A 17,289-nucleotide genomic window follows, 5' to 3' on the forward strand; every position below is an offset into this window, starting at 1 on the left:
TCACAGCCGGTGATCTGGTTCCCTGCAGGGACAGCTGCTTCCTCTTGTGGATGAGCTGATGGCTAGGGACAGGCTTATCTTTAGTCTGCCTGTGCTGCACTTGCAGTGGGTTTATCTGTTGGACTCTTCCTGGCAGCTGAGCATTAAGCCCTCCCAGAGCCAGAGACAAGAGAGGAAGTGTTATGAGCTTATTGTCACCAGTGGGGACCCATGGTTCTTTTCTGTTTTCTTACCAGGTGGAACTACTTTTTTCTGTATGATGGTTCCAAGGTAAAGGGAGAAGGAGACCCAACCAGAGCTGGCATCTGCTACTTCTACCCCTCCCAGGTAAGCATGGCCATCAGTACACACGACCTCTTTTAAGACATGTTGGGGATAAAACTTGGGGCCACATGTATGCTTTGCCCTCTCACCAGTCCTCTGTCTGTCTGTCTGTCTGTCTGTCTATCTTTTGAGTTTTGAGACAGTTTCTCACTGAGTTCTCAGCCTGCATAGCTGCTGGGCTGACAGGCCCATGATGCCACTAGGCAATACTCTTGTCTTGATCTTAATTCCCAGGCAGTTCAGTCCTCCTCTCTTCCTCGCTGTCAGAAGCAGGAGTTTTTTGTCTGTGTCCTGTCTTTAAGTCTTTGATCAGCCAGTTTCAAGAAGGTTTTTTTCAAACAGAAAAGTAGAGAATACTACAAACTCTTACATGCCATCCTAGTGTTGGCAGCTGTGAACACTGCATTTCTTTTTTGTTTTGTTTTGTTCTGAGACAGGGTTTCTTTGTGTAGCCCTGACTCTCCTGGAACTAGCAGTGTAGACCAGGCTGGCCTCAAACTCACAGAGCTCCACCTGTCCCAGCCTCCTGAGTGCTGGGATTAAAGGTGTGCACCATCACCGCCTGGCTGAGCACTGCAGATTTTATGTTCCCTATCATCTCTCTTATTTTTTTCCCTAGAGAAGTTTAAAGCAAGTTCTAGACATTGTGTCATTTTGCCCATCAGTATCAAGTCTCGTCGTGTCTAATGGAAAGTGTACTGTTTCATGATCACACCTGACAAGAGTGACCATGAGTGACAGCACTTCTTCAGTGTCCATAGGTGCTCAGCCAGATTCTAATTGTTGCTGTCTCTTTGACATTACTCTGGTGACCAGCCCTGCCTGCCTCCTTCTCTAGCTCCTTTCCTCTCCCATCCCCCTTATCAGAGGATACCAATGACACCCATAGCTTGCTTAGCCTCACATGCCAGCCATCCTGTGTTCTCCTTGTTCCCTCAGATTACTGAGCTGCCATGTAAAATGCCATGCTCCGGCTTGGGATGGTCACCTCCCCATGGTGACATCTGGTCTACTGATTTCCTCTCTCTGCATCCGTAGCAAGCTCTAGAGATCCGTGATCTATTAGGATGTCATCATGGGTGGCATATGTACTTCCCGATACATCCTGTCCTGTGTGGCTGTGCCATGGTTCAGGGAATGTTCGTGCCGTCATCGTCCGTCGCGCCCCCCCGTGTGGTGACGCTGTGATTTGCTGTCTGTGTTCACTGTGAGGTTCTCTAACAGCACATTACCAACAGCCAATAGTGACTATGAAAGCCCAACTTGAGAGTCACCAGGACACCACAGTGCACTCTCTTTTGCTGGTTTTCTTGTGTGGTGGGAAGAGGGTTGGAGATAGTATGCTCTGTGAGCCAGGCTGCTCTTGATTCTTTTTTTAACATTTACCTTATGCATATGAATGTTTTGTCTACATGTATGCTAATGCCTAGTGCCCAAGGAGGGCAGAGGAGGTGGTCACATCCCCTGGGACTGGATGGTTACAGATGGTTGTGAGCTGCCATGTGGATACTGGGAATCGAACTCCAGACCTTGGAGTAGAAACATAGCTTTGAACTCTGGATTCTTTTGTGTCAGGAGGATTCTAGGCATAGACCACCAAACTCAACTGTTGCTGTTTCTTTCTTTCTTTTCTTTTTTTTTTTTTTTTTTTGGCTTTTACAAGACAGGGTTTCTCTGTATTGTTTTGGAGGCTGTCAGTCCAGCCTGGCCTCGAACTCACAGAGATCCGCCTGCCTCTGCCTCCCGAGTGCTGGGATTAAAGGCATGCGCCACCACCGCCCGGCTGCTGTTGCTGTTTCTTAATGACCCTTAAAAATATAAAAACTGGCAGGGTGGTGTTGGTGAACACCTTTAATCCTAGCACTGGGAAGGCAGAGGCAAATGGATCTCTGAGTTTGAAACCAGCCTGTTCTACATGGTCTGAGTTTCAGCACAGTCAAGGCTACACAATAAGATACTGTCTTAACAACAACAGCAAAAACCAAAACACACACACACTACTAGCCAGATGGCTCAGCAAGTCAAAAACACAATCTCTGGAATGAAGGTGTAGAAATTGTGGATTCACCAGACACAGTATAAATGACAAGTGGTGTTTTATTGGGGGAAGAACTTACACAGAAAACAGTAAGTGACTGTTGCGGTGTTCCTGTTCCAAGGATGCAGACCCTGCCTCCATGACCTCAGAGGGGTCCCAATCTGCCCCTTTTAATGGTCAAAAGGCGTGGCCACTGTTACAGGTTCACGGGCAAATGTATCACTATACTGGAACCCATAATGGAAAATTGACGTCCAAAATGGTCCTCTGATCTCCATGCAGGTGCTACAGTGCAGATGCCCCACTCACACACGAGCACACACAGAAACGCATGTGATAGTCATTAAAAACCGTAAAAGCTATCCTTGGCCTGGGAAAATGGGGACAGATGCTGGTCTGCGCAGAGCAATCAGGTCAAATGTTGTCTGCTTCTCCCACAGACCCTGCTGGACCAACAGGAGCTGATCTGTGGCCAGCTTGCTGGAGTTGTACGCTGCCTGTGGGACCTTTCTGGTACCCCACCCACGCTCATCCGCCTGCGGAAGCTCAAATTTGCCATCAGGGTGGATGGAGACTACCTGTGGGTAAGTTGAGTCTGAAGACACATAGCTGGTGTGGGAGTGTGGTGGCCTTCCTGTGACTGCAGCTGCTCCTCAGTCCTCAGTGCTCTCTGAACACTGCTGTCACTGAAGGGGAGAACCTGCCAGGGCCTCAAGATGTCAAGAAAGTGCTCTGCCCTGGAGCAACACCACAGCCCCTCCCCCAAACATCTCAGATACGGCCTGGGCTAGATTATGGGAGATTTCCTGATGCTATTTTTACTCATCTATGTTTGCACATGTCTGGTGTGCATGTACACGTGCATGTATGTATGCATGTGTCTATGTACATGTGTGTGTATGTGGAGACCGGGTTTGTAGCATGCCTGTCACTTTTCCTTGGTGAGCCACTGTCCTCTGTTTTGATGGTGTCCAGTTATCTTGTTGCTGTTGCCTTCCCTAGCCTAAGAAACTATTACCTACTGGTTTGGTCTCTAGTTTCTTTTTTAAAAAAAGTTTGATTGTTTTTGCTTCTAAATTTGTGTTTATAAACCCACCTGGACTTCTGTCTGTGGCTGGTGAGAGTGGAGGTCAAGGGTAGTTTTTTTTCCCACCTGGTTATCCAGCATTCCTGCGCCTTCACTGAGTCACAAGTGAGGGAACTGTGAGCATGGGTCTTGGTCTGCTTGAAGATTCGGCAAGTTCCACGGGCTGTGATTTTTATAGCTTTGTGTGAGTCTTGGGATGGACAATGTCTCTCCTGCAGTCAGTCCCTTTCCCAGTGGCTCTGGCCAGAGCTGCTCTTGCAGTTAAGTTGTGGGTATGACTGGGAGTCCTGAGTATACAGTACAGTCGTCCTGGGGTGGGAGTGGGGCAGCAGTTCATACGGCTCCCACCACAAGACAGCCTGGGTCCCCTCCATCCAGGTTCCTTGTTTTTGTTTCTCTGTATTGTTTTGGAGGCTGTCCTGGAACTCACTCTGTAGACCAGGCTGGCCTCGAACTCACAGAGATCCACCTGCCTCTGCCTCCTGAGTGCTGGGATTAAAGGCATGTGCCACCACCGCCCAGCTCCATCCAGGTTCCTTGATGATGTCACATTCCTAGTGACTTTCTTCCAGCCCAGTGGTTCTAAGGCAGGCTCACATTGTAGCTAAGCACCGCCTTCCAGAGAAGCAGGCCCTGGCCTCAGCATCACCCACGTAGGACTGCCGGGACTCTGTTACCTCCTGCTCCCCATCTCTGCATTGTCTGTCATGGCACCCCAGTTTAACATGCAGTGTCACAGTAGGCCTCAGTACATGGCAGAAGGGAGGTCGGCATAGGTACAGCTCACTGAGCAGGCTTGAGTGCACCTGAGCCAAGGTGGGACCAGGGATGAGCAGGAATGGGCACTTCAGGCCAGCCCCGTTGACAGGACAGAAGTGCTTGGTGTCTGTGGAGGGCGCACACAGCAGCAGGTCACATTATGGCGTTGTCACGCACCTGTGTCTCTTCAGTTCTCTGTTCCTGTTTTTGTTACCTATGTCCCGTTGTCCTCTCAATTTCCAACCTCCTTAAAAGGGGTCTTCTTGGCCCATTTTGGTGGCCACATCTTTAATCCCAGCACTCAGAAGGCAAAGGCAGGTGAATATCTTGAGTTCCAGGACAGCCAGGTTTACACAGTAAGTTCCAGCACAGTAGAGACCCTATTCAAAAAAAAAAATGTTCTTACCTCCTAATGATCTCCATAATCCTCTTTTTGACTTCATGACTCATGGACCTGGAGAGCTGGCTCGGTGGTTAAGCTTTCCCAAGCACCTGGGTTCAGTTCCCAGCACACATATGGTGGCTCACAATCATCTGTGATCCAGTTCAAGGGGATCTGATACCCTCTTCTGGCTTCCTCAAGATGCATATAGTAGAAGTAGAGAACCTATTCTTTCAAGTTGTGCTCTGACCCCTACCTGCTCTGACCACATGTCTGCTGTGACCCCTGCCTCCCCCAAAATATAAAAAATAAATCTAAGTTCTCTATAGAAAACAAGGGGTATATATCCTTCCAGATCTTTTTTATTAAATGTATTTATTTTACATCTGCACCACAGTGCAGTTTCCCCTCCCATCTCCCACCTCCACTCCTCTTGTTTCTGTTCAGAAAGGGGCAGGCCTCCCATGGGTATCCACAAAGCATGGCATATCAAGTTGCAGTAAAACTGTGCTCCTCCCCTTGTATTAAGGCTGAACAAGGCAACCCAGTATGAGGAATAGGGTCCCAAAAGCCATTGTTTTGCTTACTATACTGATTTCTATGGATTCTGCAGATGCCATGGTTTCATTATGATTTATGGGTACATTGTGCATTATGGATCATCCCCGATTCAACTCATGTTGATATTCATTCATTCATTCATTCATTCATTCATTCAGAGTCTGTGTGTGTGTGTGTGTGTGTGTGTGTGTGTGTGTGTGTGTGTGTGTGTCTGTGCTCAAGAGATCACAGAGTGTCTGTACCATAGCATGCATACTATGATGGCTGTGTGTAGGTAAGAGTCCAACAATTTGCTGGAGTTGGTTTTCTCCTTCCATGTAGGTCTCTGGGATTGAACTCTTATCATCAGGCCTGGCAGCTAGTGCCTTTACTCACTGAGCCGTCTTTCCAGCCCAGGTGTGTGTTTAGTTAAGGAAGCTGCCTTCCTTGAGAGCTCTCTGAAAACTTAGGTGGCTAAAGCAGTGTTGCTGTGTTGCTGGCCCTGTTCTCTTTGATTAATCTCCAGGTTTGCTTTTAGGGTGGTGCCATGCTGGTCTTGTGACTATGACTCTGTGGTGACAGGCCTGGCATTGCTTCTCATCCGGGTTTGGTTTTTATTTTGCCATGTAAATTTTAGGATTTTTTTTAGTTCTTTGAGGAACGGTGTTTGGATTTTGATGGGGGTTGAATTGACTGTGTGGATTGCTTCATACCATTTGCTACTTTCACGCTGCACCTTCTCTGACCTGAACTTGAAGGCTCTGAGCTGTTTGTTTATTTTGTTTTTTTAAGACAGGGTTTCTCTGTATGACAGCCCTGGCTGTCCTGGAATTCACTTTGTAAACTAGACTGGCCTCAAACTCATAGAGATCCATCTGTCTCTGCCTCCCAAGTGCTGGAACTAAAGCACCATGGCTGTCTTCACTGTGTTCTTGACCTTAGTTTCCCAGACTTGGAAGTTTTTGTGTCTATGTTTGGTGAGAGAGACTGGACTGTGTGTTCTTCCCATGTTGTGTCCTCATCTGCTTTAGGTCAGGGAAACACTGGCCAGCCTTGTGCAGTGAGAGGTGATGTTCCTCCTCTCTTTCTACCCCAGGGAAGAGTTGAGCAGAACACATTGCCTCATGTCTAAGGGCTGTGGTGGGGTTTAAAATGAACACAACTGGAAGACTTGGCTACTGCACGTAGATCAGAAAAGGGAGGATGGAATCCACCAGGCTGCACACTGCCTGGACCTGAGGTTAGCCACAGATCTCCTAGGAAGCAGCGCCAGGCAGGCCTGCTCACCATCCACCTGTTCACTCAAGCCTCACCCAGCATTCCGAATAAATTCTGTGCCTGTGCTGCACGGAGCAAGCTCACCGTTCCCGTTGGTAAGCAGCCTCGTTAGCCGGCACTTTCCTACAGGTCACTGACCACATGTACTGTGCCAAGAAATGGCATGTCTGTGACTCAGCAGATGAGGACTCTGGGGCGCCTGGCTACTTGGAAACAGTCAGGAGACAGGAATATATGCAAGGCAGAGAGAGAGCGCTCTGCTAGGGTAGGCCGACTGGGGGTGGTGCTGAGGAAGCTGGGAGACATGATGAGGACTGACTGCAATCTCCCTAAAGCAACCACACCGGACTAAGGTGCTGAGACAGTGTTGGGTGGGATTACTGGGGTTGGTATCACACGACCTGCCAGCAACCTTTTAGTTCTTTGCTGCTCAGTTCTGACCACTAATACCTACATAGGACCACACAAGACACACAGAGCAGTACATACTACATAGGAAATAGATGGAGATGGCAGAGGGGGTGGTAGCCCATCAGCTTCAAATACTAAGACATGGCCACCTGCTGGACCTACCTGCCATGATGCCACTCCATCTTAAACCCTTCGGGTGCCCTGTGCCCAGCAACATGGACAGCCAGTACTGACACTTTGCTCTTAAGTCTTCCATTGTCTCGATTCTGTCTTTCACCTTCCTTCTCTCTGTGTCCCCTTACCTTCACGTTTAATGTTTACCAATCACAAGTAGGCTTTTGTTTTGGGTAAGGATAAACAGACTTTTATTTTTGAACAATAACAGGCAGACTTTATTTTTTTCAGTAACAGTGTTTAAGAACAAAGCATTTCACATGCAAGTTAAATCTGTAAGCCAAAGGTACGTTCAGCAATTCATTTTCAGCACAGTTTTAAATGAGTTCATTTTAAAGCTAAGTAAACGTTAAACTTCTACAATGTAATGCTGAGGCTTTTTGCCTGCAGCAATGCCCAGGACTGAGAGAGCTGTCTATATTTTGTCACACAGGTGCACACGGCCCAAACCCAGTGCCACACACCACATCACAGCCCACCACTCTGCAGACCAATCCAGCCTCAGTCACACACAAATGCAAAGAACCCATTCCCCAAATAACTCGCAGCACCCACCTAAGACACCAGTCCCACCACTGTGAGATGGGTGACTGTGTGGAAGGTGCCGATTGCAAACGCGTCTGTTGTCATGAAGTCCACATTAGAGCAGGGTTGAGCACCAAAGTCTACACCACAGCAGGGAACTTGTTGTCATGGAAGGTACAGAGTCTAAAGAGCAAAGCTTTCCGAATGCTGTGAAACTTTCCATTAGGATAGCCCTTTGGGCTGCTGTGAAGGGACCAAGCCAGGACCCCTCTGCCCCTCTGAGAAGCTCAGCCCTCCATCCCCTTGGTACTTTGCATTATCCTGAGAGCATCTTCATTTCTGGTGTGCTACTCCCAACTCCAGCTCCAGTCTGCTTCCTGGGACATGGCAGCTCTCACTTAGGATTGGTTCTCAGCCTGGCACCCAGGAGATGGCCCCGGGTTGGGTGGGGAGCAGCCTGTGGTTTGGGGGGGCGGTACTCCCTCTGCTGCAGGCGCTGCCTCCCTCGGGCCAGAGCCTCCAGGTACCACTGCTGCTCCTTCCACAGCTGCTTTCTCTGCTCCAGCTTCTCCTTTCTGGCTTCCAGCTTACGGAATTCCTGATCCAGCTGCCGGAGCTGTGTTTGAAGCTGACTATTCTCGGCGTTAATGCCCTGACAGAAGTCCTTGTGAGCCTGTTTGGCCATAGCCTCCAAGGCCTTGACCTTCTTCTTCAGCTCCCTGGTGATGTCCTCTCCTGACTCCAGCAGGTTCAGCTCCTCCACTTGCTTCTCCAGGGCGGCCCTTTCCTTCAGGAACTGGAAGTGTGCCTCTTGGTCCATTAAGGGAATGTCAGCTACAATGCTGGCTTCCTCTAGCTCTAAGGCCTCTTTCTCCCGGTCCTGGCTCTCCTTTACCTCTGCTATAGGCCTCAGGGCCATCAGCTTCCTCCTGAAATTGACCTCCAGCTTCCTGCTCTGCAACAGCTGCTTCTGGAGCTCGGCCGTGCGGGAGGCGAAGGCAGAGACCAGCTCTCTCCTCCTGTCCTCTATCTCCTGACACTGCTGCATGTAATCTTTCCACAGGGAGTCATACTTCCTCTGGCTCTCCTCCTTCTTCTGCTTCAGGCACTCCAGGAAGGGCTTGCTCTCTGTTTCCTCCCACTCTATTTCCCGCTTCAGGTCCTTGTAGTCCATTATCAGCGCTGACCGCCGGCTGTTCACCGCTTCCGTCTCCTGCTCTATCTTCCTCATGGCGGCCACTGTCTTCTTCTTCACCTTCCTCTCCAGCCGGGTCATCAACTCTGGCTTCAGGTAGCGGTTAAGAATGGTCACATGAGCAGACTCTGTAGGTGGGGGGCGGGGGCCCACAGCAAACCCTCCTTTGGAACCTAGGTGCTCACTGGGACTGCTCTCCAGGTCTACTTTGCTGATGCTGATCACTGAGGAGCAGGCACTGGCCTCATGGGCCTGCTTGTCAGAGGGGTTTTGACCAACTAGTGGAAGCCCCTTTTCCTTTTTCTTCTGGTCCAGGAAAACCAGTTCTGGCCATCTCACCCGAAAGTCGCATATGGCCTTCTTCCTGGTCAGACGAGGACTGTAACAGAAGCCTTGGTATGTAAAAGCAGGCTCCTCCTTCCTTGAAGGAAGTGACCGTGGTCTAGCAGCCCTGCCTGCTGGCCTGTGGTGGAAAAGGGTGGGTCTTCTGCCCCTGGTGTCCCAAGTAGTAGGGTCTTGGCATTGGGACTCCATAGCCCCTCCTCTCCTGGCTGTAGGGCTTTGCCCCTCCCAGATCCTGATGCCCGAGGCTCAGAAGCTCAGCACCTTCTCCTGGCAACAGTAGTCCCTTCTGTTCATCTTCCCGGTCCTACAGTCACTGGTAACTGCCTCCTAGTGTTGGCCCAGGTAGAGCAGAATGTGGACTGTTGGCCTAGGCGACGGATTTGTCTGGTGGGCGGGGCTTGTGGTGGGCGGGGCTTGTGGTGGTGAAGTGGAGCCAGATAGATCCTGGGCTTGGAGCTGTAGGCTAGTGTACATCGAGGTTGGAAGAAAAGTGCAGCGACTTTATGCCTGTGGCGTGCAGCACCAGGGCTCTCACAGCCAGACACATCAGTTGTGTCGCTGTGGGGAGCGAGGAAGACCCTTTGCACCCGTGACCTTCGCTGTGCGCCCTGGGAGGGAGGGACGACACCAAGGGCCAAGAGGTTCCAGGTTCTTAGCTCCCCTTCGCAGTGTGGCATGGGCGCAGTCTGGGTCTGTTCCTCTGGATTTGTACTCCCTCCTTGATCACTGGGTTCCCAGTGGCGTGAGCGTCCTCCCGATGCCATGGCTGGTGTTGAAGTGTGGGGAAGGGAACGCCGCCCCAGAATTGCGCCCTGACTTCCACCTCTGTCCTGCGGTTACAGTGAAAGTTGAGAAGGCCCGGAGTGTGGAATAAATGCTTTCAGGAAGGACATGGAGGAGGATGACCTCCCAGGAAAAGAGCAGTTGCGAAGCATTGGCCCCCAGCATGGCGGCTCTACTGGTTGGTTCTCCCTGTTGTACAGGACAGCTGAGGAACTTCCCCCGGGAGGAAATCACTTGGCTTGTGGCACAGGTGTTTCCTGCCCCCTCGCAAGGAGGCCCATGGGAGCATCAGGAAGCAGGGGGACGTGTCCCTCTCTCTTGGAGCCGTGGGAGGAGGCTTCTGGGACAAGCCATGTGTACCTGATGCCCTTCTCTGTGTGTCCTGGTCCCATTTGCCATCTGATCCACCTAAACCCTCTTCCTAGCCTGGGCCCTGACACGTGGCATGCCTCAAGGAATTCTGCATCCCTGAAAAAATGATCCAAATCTTACTAGCTGCTTACACTTGGCCTTGTGTGGCTTTCTTCCTGTCTGCCTGAACCTGAGCCACGGGGACGTCATGACTTGGTTGGAGTAGGAAGATGACAGCACTGTGGTGGCACACCTATACACAATGCCCTCTGCATTGGAAGCTACCGTAGCACCAGACGTGTACAGCAGAGGACTCACTTCCTCCTCCAAAGACCTTCTGAGTGTCAGCCACCTGCTGGAAGGACGCTCTTGTGGGTGCCATGCACACCCTCCGACTTCAGAGTTCTTGGGGCTCTGCAGCTTTGACAGACAGATTTCACCCACCCACTCGGCTTGGGTTCAGAGCTATCAAGCCCCCAACATTACTCTCAATTGGTGAGCTCTATTCATGGCCACCAAGGACAGGGCTGTGACTCTTAATGCACTTCCCAGCCTGCGCCCACCTCCTACCGCCTACACCTTTCGGCTTGTCAGTGCCCCGTCTTCCTGCGGTGTACCCCCGCTCTGAGCCTTCCCTCACAGGGCTTGTAACAGCCACACTAGAGCTCCCGGCCTGTGGGTGTCCTGTGACCTCAGGCCAGGTTAGCTCAGTTTTCAACAAGATAGCATTCAATTGATGTAGAAATGCCACTCTCAGGACAGACACCTGAAACTAGAGTGGAGAATGAAGTTTAATCGCACCAGTGCCTCAGGGAGCCCGGAGAACCAGAGTGCCCAGCTGCAGTCACTCAGGGCTTCTCCTAACCCCCCTCAGACAGGGTTTCTCTGTATTGCTTTGGAGGCTGTCCTGGAACTCACTCTGTAGACCAGGCTGGCCTCGAACTCACAGAGACCCTCCTGCCTCTGCCTCCAGAGTTCTGGGATTAAAGGTGTGCACCACCAACGCCCAGCCACTCAAGAGCATTTATAAGTTGTCATGGTGTCACTCTTGAATTTTCTCCTCGTTGGTGGGTTTCAGTTTTGGTCTGTGTGACAGGTCACCATAAGAGGCGGTTTCCAGCAGCAAGTGGCTACAGAGGCATAAAGCAGGCCTGGCTGATAGCTCTTTCACCAATAGCTGCAGCTTGACATAAAATTTGTGGTTTTACTCTCTTGTGGACTCTAGTCTTCCCATAGCCATGAACCATCATGGCAGATAGTGTGTGTGTTGTTTTCCCTGGGGAGATGGAACAGTTTGGTCCTAGTCAGGGTTACTATTGCTGTGATGAAACACAGTGACCAAAAGCAATTTGTGGAGGAAAGTGTTGATTTGGCTTAAACTTTCATATCACTGTTCATCACTGAAGGAAGTCAGGACAGGAACTCAAACAGGGCAGGAGCCTGGAGGCAGGAGCTGATGCAGATGCCATGAAGGGGAGCTGCTCACTGGCTTGCTCCTTGTGGCTTGCTCAGCCTGCTTTCTTGTAGAACCCTGGACCACCAACCCAGGGATGGCCCCACCCACAATGGGCTGAGCCTCGCCACATCAATTGCCAATTAAAATTTTCTATAGCCTTGTCCACAGTCCTATATCATGGAGTCATTTTCTCAACTGGGGATTCCTCTCAGATGACTCTAGCCTGTGTCAAGTTGACATAAAGTTAACCAGTATAGTTATTACTTGCCCTAGATAGGAGGCTGTGGTAGACCAAAGTATAGATACCACCAAAGCCCCATTTGGTGAGCCAGTGAGTTTATTGGAGCCACTAATAGGGATATAGGTGTGTTAAGGGGTTCTAACAGGAGTAGAGACAACTCAAAGATGACGACGTCACTAAAGTCCAACCAGCACAGGTGACAGCTCACAAAGCTGGAAACCTGAATACTGCACAGCCTACAGGCGGCTCAACAGGTTGGAGAGTGTCATTTCCTGGTGCCTCAGTTGGTCTGAGCATCTTCTGGGAAATGGCTCCTCTGAGAGAGACTCTTAGCAGTCTTTACCACCTATATCCTCTTGGGGCCTAGTGAATCTGCTCAGTTCCAGGAACTGCTGAAGCTCCTGAGTTGTTTCCTTCCTGAGCCTAAGGAGCTTGTCTGTAGGATGGAGTGTTTCACTGTAAACACCCCAGTCTTAAAAGAGCTTGCCTCTGGCCGGGCATTGGTGGCACACACCTTTAATCCCAGTACTCGGGAGGCAGAGGCAGACAGATCTCTGTGAGTTCAAGGCCAGCCTGGTCTACAGAGCGAGTTCCAGGATAGGCTCCAAAACAACACAGAGAAACCCTGTCTCAAAAAAAAAAAAAAAAAGCTTCCCTCTGAGATGGAAGGTTCTAACCTCAGAGGGAACTGCTGCACAGCATTGTGACAGGTAGGGTTTCCCTCTGCCACTGACTTGCCCCCTGTCTCCCTTGTGAGTGCTGTGGGCTTGTCCTGGAAGTAGGACTTTGTCTGCTTGTCTGTTGGAAGTGGCTTCTCTTCCCTTGTCCCCACCCATGACCTATGTGACTCTGGCTGTCTGCTGCTTTCCCAGCTCCCAGGTGGGTTTTGTTTGTGTTGTTTTCCTTCTCTTTTTTTTTTTTTTCACTGTGTATTTCTGAAGCTCTTCCCCTGTTTCTGTCCTGGGATCAAGTCCATTGATCAAATGACTCTTCCTCCTGGCTCACACAGAGTGGCGGTCCTTTTTTTCCAAACTGAGACCTCACACATGCTAGGTAAATGCCCCGCTGATGAACCATGTCTCGGTCCCTCACAGGGTAATGCTCTAGAAGATGTAGTTTTTGGACAGGATCTTCCAGTAGCCCAGGCTGACCATCAGGATCTCACTGTAGCCCAGGCTAACCTGGCACATGCTCTGTTTGCAGCCCAGGCTGGTTATCATCCCACCTGACTAGGTGGGCCTGTGGCAGGTGCCCTGGAGAGTCTGGACTCTGGTTATGGCCTCAGAGGAAAGCCATAAGAACTGTCTTTCTGCTTTCCCTCTGCAGGCTCTGGGCTGTGGTGTGGAGCTCTCGGATGTCAGCTGCAGGCAGTTTCTGGATCAACTCATCGGATTCTTTCATTTCTACATGGGTCCTGTGTCCCTGGCCTATAAGGTAGAAGTGCAGATTGCTAGGGGCATTGGGCCCTTCAAAATCAGCACTGCTGGGACCAAGCCTTCCTTGGACCTGTCTTTGTATTACATGAATCTGTCTCTGTAATACAGGGCCTGACACCTATAGTACATGGTGCTGTGTGACAAGGTGGCTTAGTGATGCCTAAGTCCCCATGTGTCTGCTCTCCCCTCCTCTCTGGGTGGGTACCCCTTTCTTCAGGATGTTTCCTGGTTCTGGGACAGGACTGCTCACTGGAGTGAGAGCTAAGACATGGCAGGGATGGTATGAGACAGGCCTGGCCATCCCAATGTCTTCTTCCTGTTGGGAAGTCCCCTGCAGAAAGTCGCCACCGTTACTGAAGAGTCTGTGCCCCTTCCTGAAGATGCTGACCCCCCTGTCTTTGTCTTAGAGCCGTCCTCAGGAGGAGCTGAGCCTACAGTGGGACACCTTCATCACACAGGTCCTCAGGGGCACCAGTGAGTTGCACAGGATCTTCAACGCCCTGTGGAATCTGGACCACACCAAAGTAAGGCCGCTGCCCTCCTGTTCACTGGCGCAGGCCTGTGGGTGCGGGTGTGGGCTGCTGGGACAGGGCTGGGAGGTGCTGCAGAACACCCGTGTCAGAGCATGTAGCTACGGAAGTGAGAGGACATGTGTTTTCCAGCAGAGATTGATGAACAGTTTCCAGGGATAAGGCAGACTGCCTCTGAGACCCTCAGTATCTCCTGATGGATCAGGAGCCCTGCTTCCAGGACCCCTCTAAAGGCCAGTGAGGCTGCACCAATAGGCACCAAATAAATGCTCAGGGAACGGAGCGTCATCATTGCCTCTGAACTCGAAGACCTAAAGGCCCTTCTCTCTCCACGTAATTGGCATGGCTTTAGTGACTTCATCAGAGTGCCTGCCTCACATTGGGCTCATTTGCATCTGAGAGAGGCAGGAAGGTTCTCTCTCTGAACCATTCTCCTTTCCATTTGCACTCACCTAATGAGTGCTGGCTGCTGTGTGGCTGGCCTGGGTGCCTGTGTATCTCAGCTCTGCATCTTCCACGCCACTGCTGAAAAAAGCAGCCGGGACTCAGCATTTCCAGCGCCCACGGTGCCGGGCGTGGGGTAGGGTTTTCCCACTTCCGTGGACAGCTCCGGAGGCCAGCTGGTGCTGAACACAGTCTGGAGCTGTGAGAGTGAGGGCACCCTGTGCACCTGGCCCTTCTTACTTAGTCCTGACCGACTGGCTCACATCAGTGCTGGCAGCCAGGCAGGAAGCCGGGAGGCTGCAGTGTTTGGGCAGTTCTGAACAGGCTCACGTGATCTTCATGGTTGAGCAGCTGATTCCTCACAAGAACTGTGAGCTGGCTATGGGTTGTGATCCCCTCAGCTGGTCTCTGAAGCCCTGCTTCACTGTTCCCCCCAGGCACGTGTAAGCTCACGGGCACCTGTCTTGTCCTCCCTAGGTGGAGCCCCTGTTGCTGCTGAAGGCAGCACTCATCTTGCAGACCTGCCAGCGCTCGCCCCATGTCCTAGCTGGCTGCATCCTCTACAAAGGACTGTGAGTTGTGTCCATGTGTGTCCCCTCAGTGCTCCCACCCACTGTCCCCACTAGTTCCAATCAGTGTCTACTGTTGTTTAGCAAAGGCCAGGTCACTTGGTTTGGCCGAGGGTGCATCACCGTGTAATTGGGAACTGTTCAGGAGAGGAACCTGAGGTCCTTGGTGTGGCTGTTTTGGTGAAGTGTCCGTGGGCAGGATGCAGTTCAGAGCCCCGCCGTGGGCAGCAGCCAGCTCTGCAAGTAGGGGATATGTCTAATGCTACCCAGCTAGTTCCAGCCTTCCACCAAACTCACCAGCTTTCTTTAGGCTGGGAGAGCCCAGGGCCCGACAGCCTCTTTTTATGGAGCATTTGTGCTCACTGCCCAGGCAGACTGGGCCTTGGGCAGGGCTGAGAGGCATTGCCTCAGACAGTGCTCTCCAGAGTGGGGGTTCAGGCCCTGGTTTCTCTTACCCTCTGCTCCGCCATCTTGGACAGGTAGCCTCAGTCTCCTCTCCTGGAAGTGGAGAGCCTTGCTGGAGAATGACAGCAGTGGGTAGATGTAGAGGACCAACCACAAGCATCCCCCTCCCCGAACATCATCCCTTTCTTCTCCCCCATCCTCCTCAGCATGACGCTGTATGCCACTTTGACAAAATAGTCTTTGTGGCCAGGCAAGGTGGCTCAGTGACTAAAGGTGCTTGCAACCAAGCCTGATAACCTGAGTTCCATTCTGAGACACATGGTGGAAAGAGAGAACTGACTCTTCCAAACTGTCCTCTGACCTCCAATTGCACTGTAGCATTTACCTGTGAGCACATGTACGCGTGTTCTCTCACACACACACACCCCACATGATAAATGTTTAAAACATTTAGAAATAGTATTTTCTCTCTCACATACATATATACATATATAGCACATATGTAATAAGTACATACACACCCTTTATTTTGAGACAGTATCTTACCATGTAGCCCTGGCTGTCCTGGAATTCTCTATGTAGATCAGGCTGGCTTTGAACTCCCAAAGACAGACTGCTTCTGCCTCCCAATGCTGAGATTAAAAGCATGTGCCACCTTGCCCAGGCCTCCCTGTGCACCAGTTGCACAGAGCAGAGGCTCTTCGGCCTTGCTCTCAGCTGTGCCTGTGGCCAGCAGTGTGGCAAGCAGCACCGCACTGAGTCCTGTACAAGCTCCCACACCAGTTCCCTCTGCTCTCTCTGTGCAAGTGGGACATAGCAGTCGGGTCTTGGCGTGTGCAATCGAGGCACTTTTGCTTCTGCTGGTTTTTGACGTTCTCACTGTACATAGTGCCCAGGCTGGCCTAGAGCTCGGAGAGGAGCATCCTGACCTGCAGTTGCCCCAGCCTCCTGCCCTCTGAATGCTGGGTATCTTTGTGCTCCAAGTGGTTGGCCGGTGGCTTACTTGTGTTTAACATGCCTTACCATCTTCTCACCTCATCCCTGCCTGGCTGGAGAGCTTGCGTTTTGACTGTCAGTGGGGCCTGCAGAACAGAGAACTCTTCACTGACGATCTTCCACATGAAACTCCTGCCAGTCGCATCCCCAAGATCCTCCACCTCCAGGGACACTGTCATCCCAGCACTTTCTTTCATCATGTTCTTATCCCTGTGTCTTACCCCCAGGATTGTGAATTCCCAGCTCCCTCCTTCCCTCACCGCCAAGGTCCTGCTTCACCAGACTGTCCCTGCAGACCAGGTACAGTACAGTACAACCTGCTGGGGAGGCTGACCCAGAACCCCTGCCATCCAGCTGTGGGGGGTGGCCCACATGGTCGACAGGCCTAGGGCACTTGCTTCACTGAATGTGTCACAACTCTTCATGCCTTGGCATGGTCAAGGAGTGGAGCGAGAGAAAAAGCAAGCATTTGCCCTGCGTTGGCCTTGTGCGCTGGCTCTTAGAAGCCACGCAGAGCTGTGTGCATTCTGCTCCCCCTAGCATCTAGCATAGTGTTGATGGCAGAGAGCACTTCAAAGAACATGTCCTTAAATCTCCAGGAAAACTGCTGGCTGTGGTGCTGTGTGCTGGCCCTGGGAAGCTGAGGCAGGATGATCATGAGTGCTGAGCTACCCTGGGCTACATACTGAGATTCTGTTTCTAGAACTGGAGGAAAGGAAGAAGAAACAGGAGGGAAGGGTGTAGGGGAACATGAGCTTCATGTGCCTTCACTGTGTGTGTGAAGAACACGTACCACCATTGAGAGTAGAATTGCCCACAGGCAGGTGGCTGTCTGTGAGTTTGAGTCTAGCCTGCTCTACAAAGCGAGTCCCAGGACAGCCAGGGCCACGCAGTGAGACCCTGTTTTAGGAAGGGAGAAAATGCCCCAGACAACATAGACTCCACAACTCTCACCCAGCAGTTTCCATCTAGACTCTGTCTCTCTTTTAAATTATTTTGTTTTGATTTTGGAAATGGAGT

At 51.2% G+C, this 17,289-nt stretch overlaps 1 protein-coding gene across 10 annotated transcripts in view; it reads left to right on the forward strand.

Annotated features, from left to right (window-relative positions):
* The window catches only part of Hps4 (HPS4 biogenesis of lysosomal organelles complex 3 subunit 2), a 31,315-nt gene that overhangs the window by 3,311 nt on the left and 10,715 nt on the right, over positions 1 to 17,289 (forward strand). For 5 of the 10 annotated variants that reach the window (XM_013119746.3, XM_040731533.1, XM_021232355.2 and 2 more), the window contains 7 exons: positions 237 to 327; positions 2,803 to 2,946; positions 9,029 to 9,109; positions 13,216 to 13,323; positions 13,733 to 13,849; positions 14,777 to 14,871; positions 16,497 to 16,569. In XM_013119746.3, coding sequence (XP_012975200.1) covers positions 237 to 327; positions 2,803 to 2,946; positions 9,029 to 9,109; positions 13,216 to 13,323; positions 13,733 to 13,849; positions 14,777 to 14,871; positions 16,497 to 16,569 — 709 coding nt within the window. Of the gene's footprint in view, positions 1 to 236; positions 328 to 2,802; positions 2,947 to 8,139; positions 8,810 to 9,028; positions 9,110 to 9,900; positions 10,020 to 10,266; positions 10,688 to 13,215; positions 13,324 to 13,732; positions 13,850 to 14,776; positions 14,872 to 16,496; positions 16,570 to 17,289 lie in introns of those variants that run through there. The other 5 variants (XM_040731534.1, XM_040731535.1, XM_013119748.3 and 2 more) reach the window with 5 other exon arrangements.

This window comes from Mesocricetus auratus, unplaced genomic scaffold (assembly GCF_017639785.1).
Source record: "Mesocricetus auratus isolate SY011 unplaced genomic scaffold, BCM_Maur_2.0 Super-Scaffold_100025, whole genome shotgun sequence".
NCBI lineage: Eukaryota > Metazoa > Chordata > Mammalia > Rodentia > Cricetidae > Mesocricetus > Mesocricetus auratus.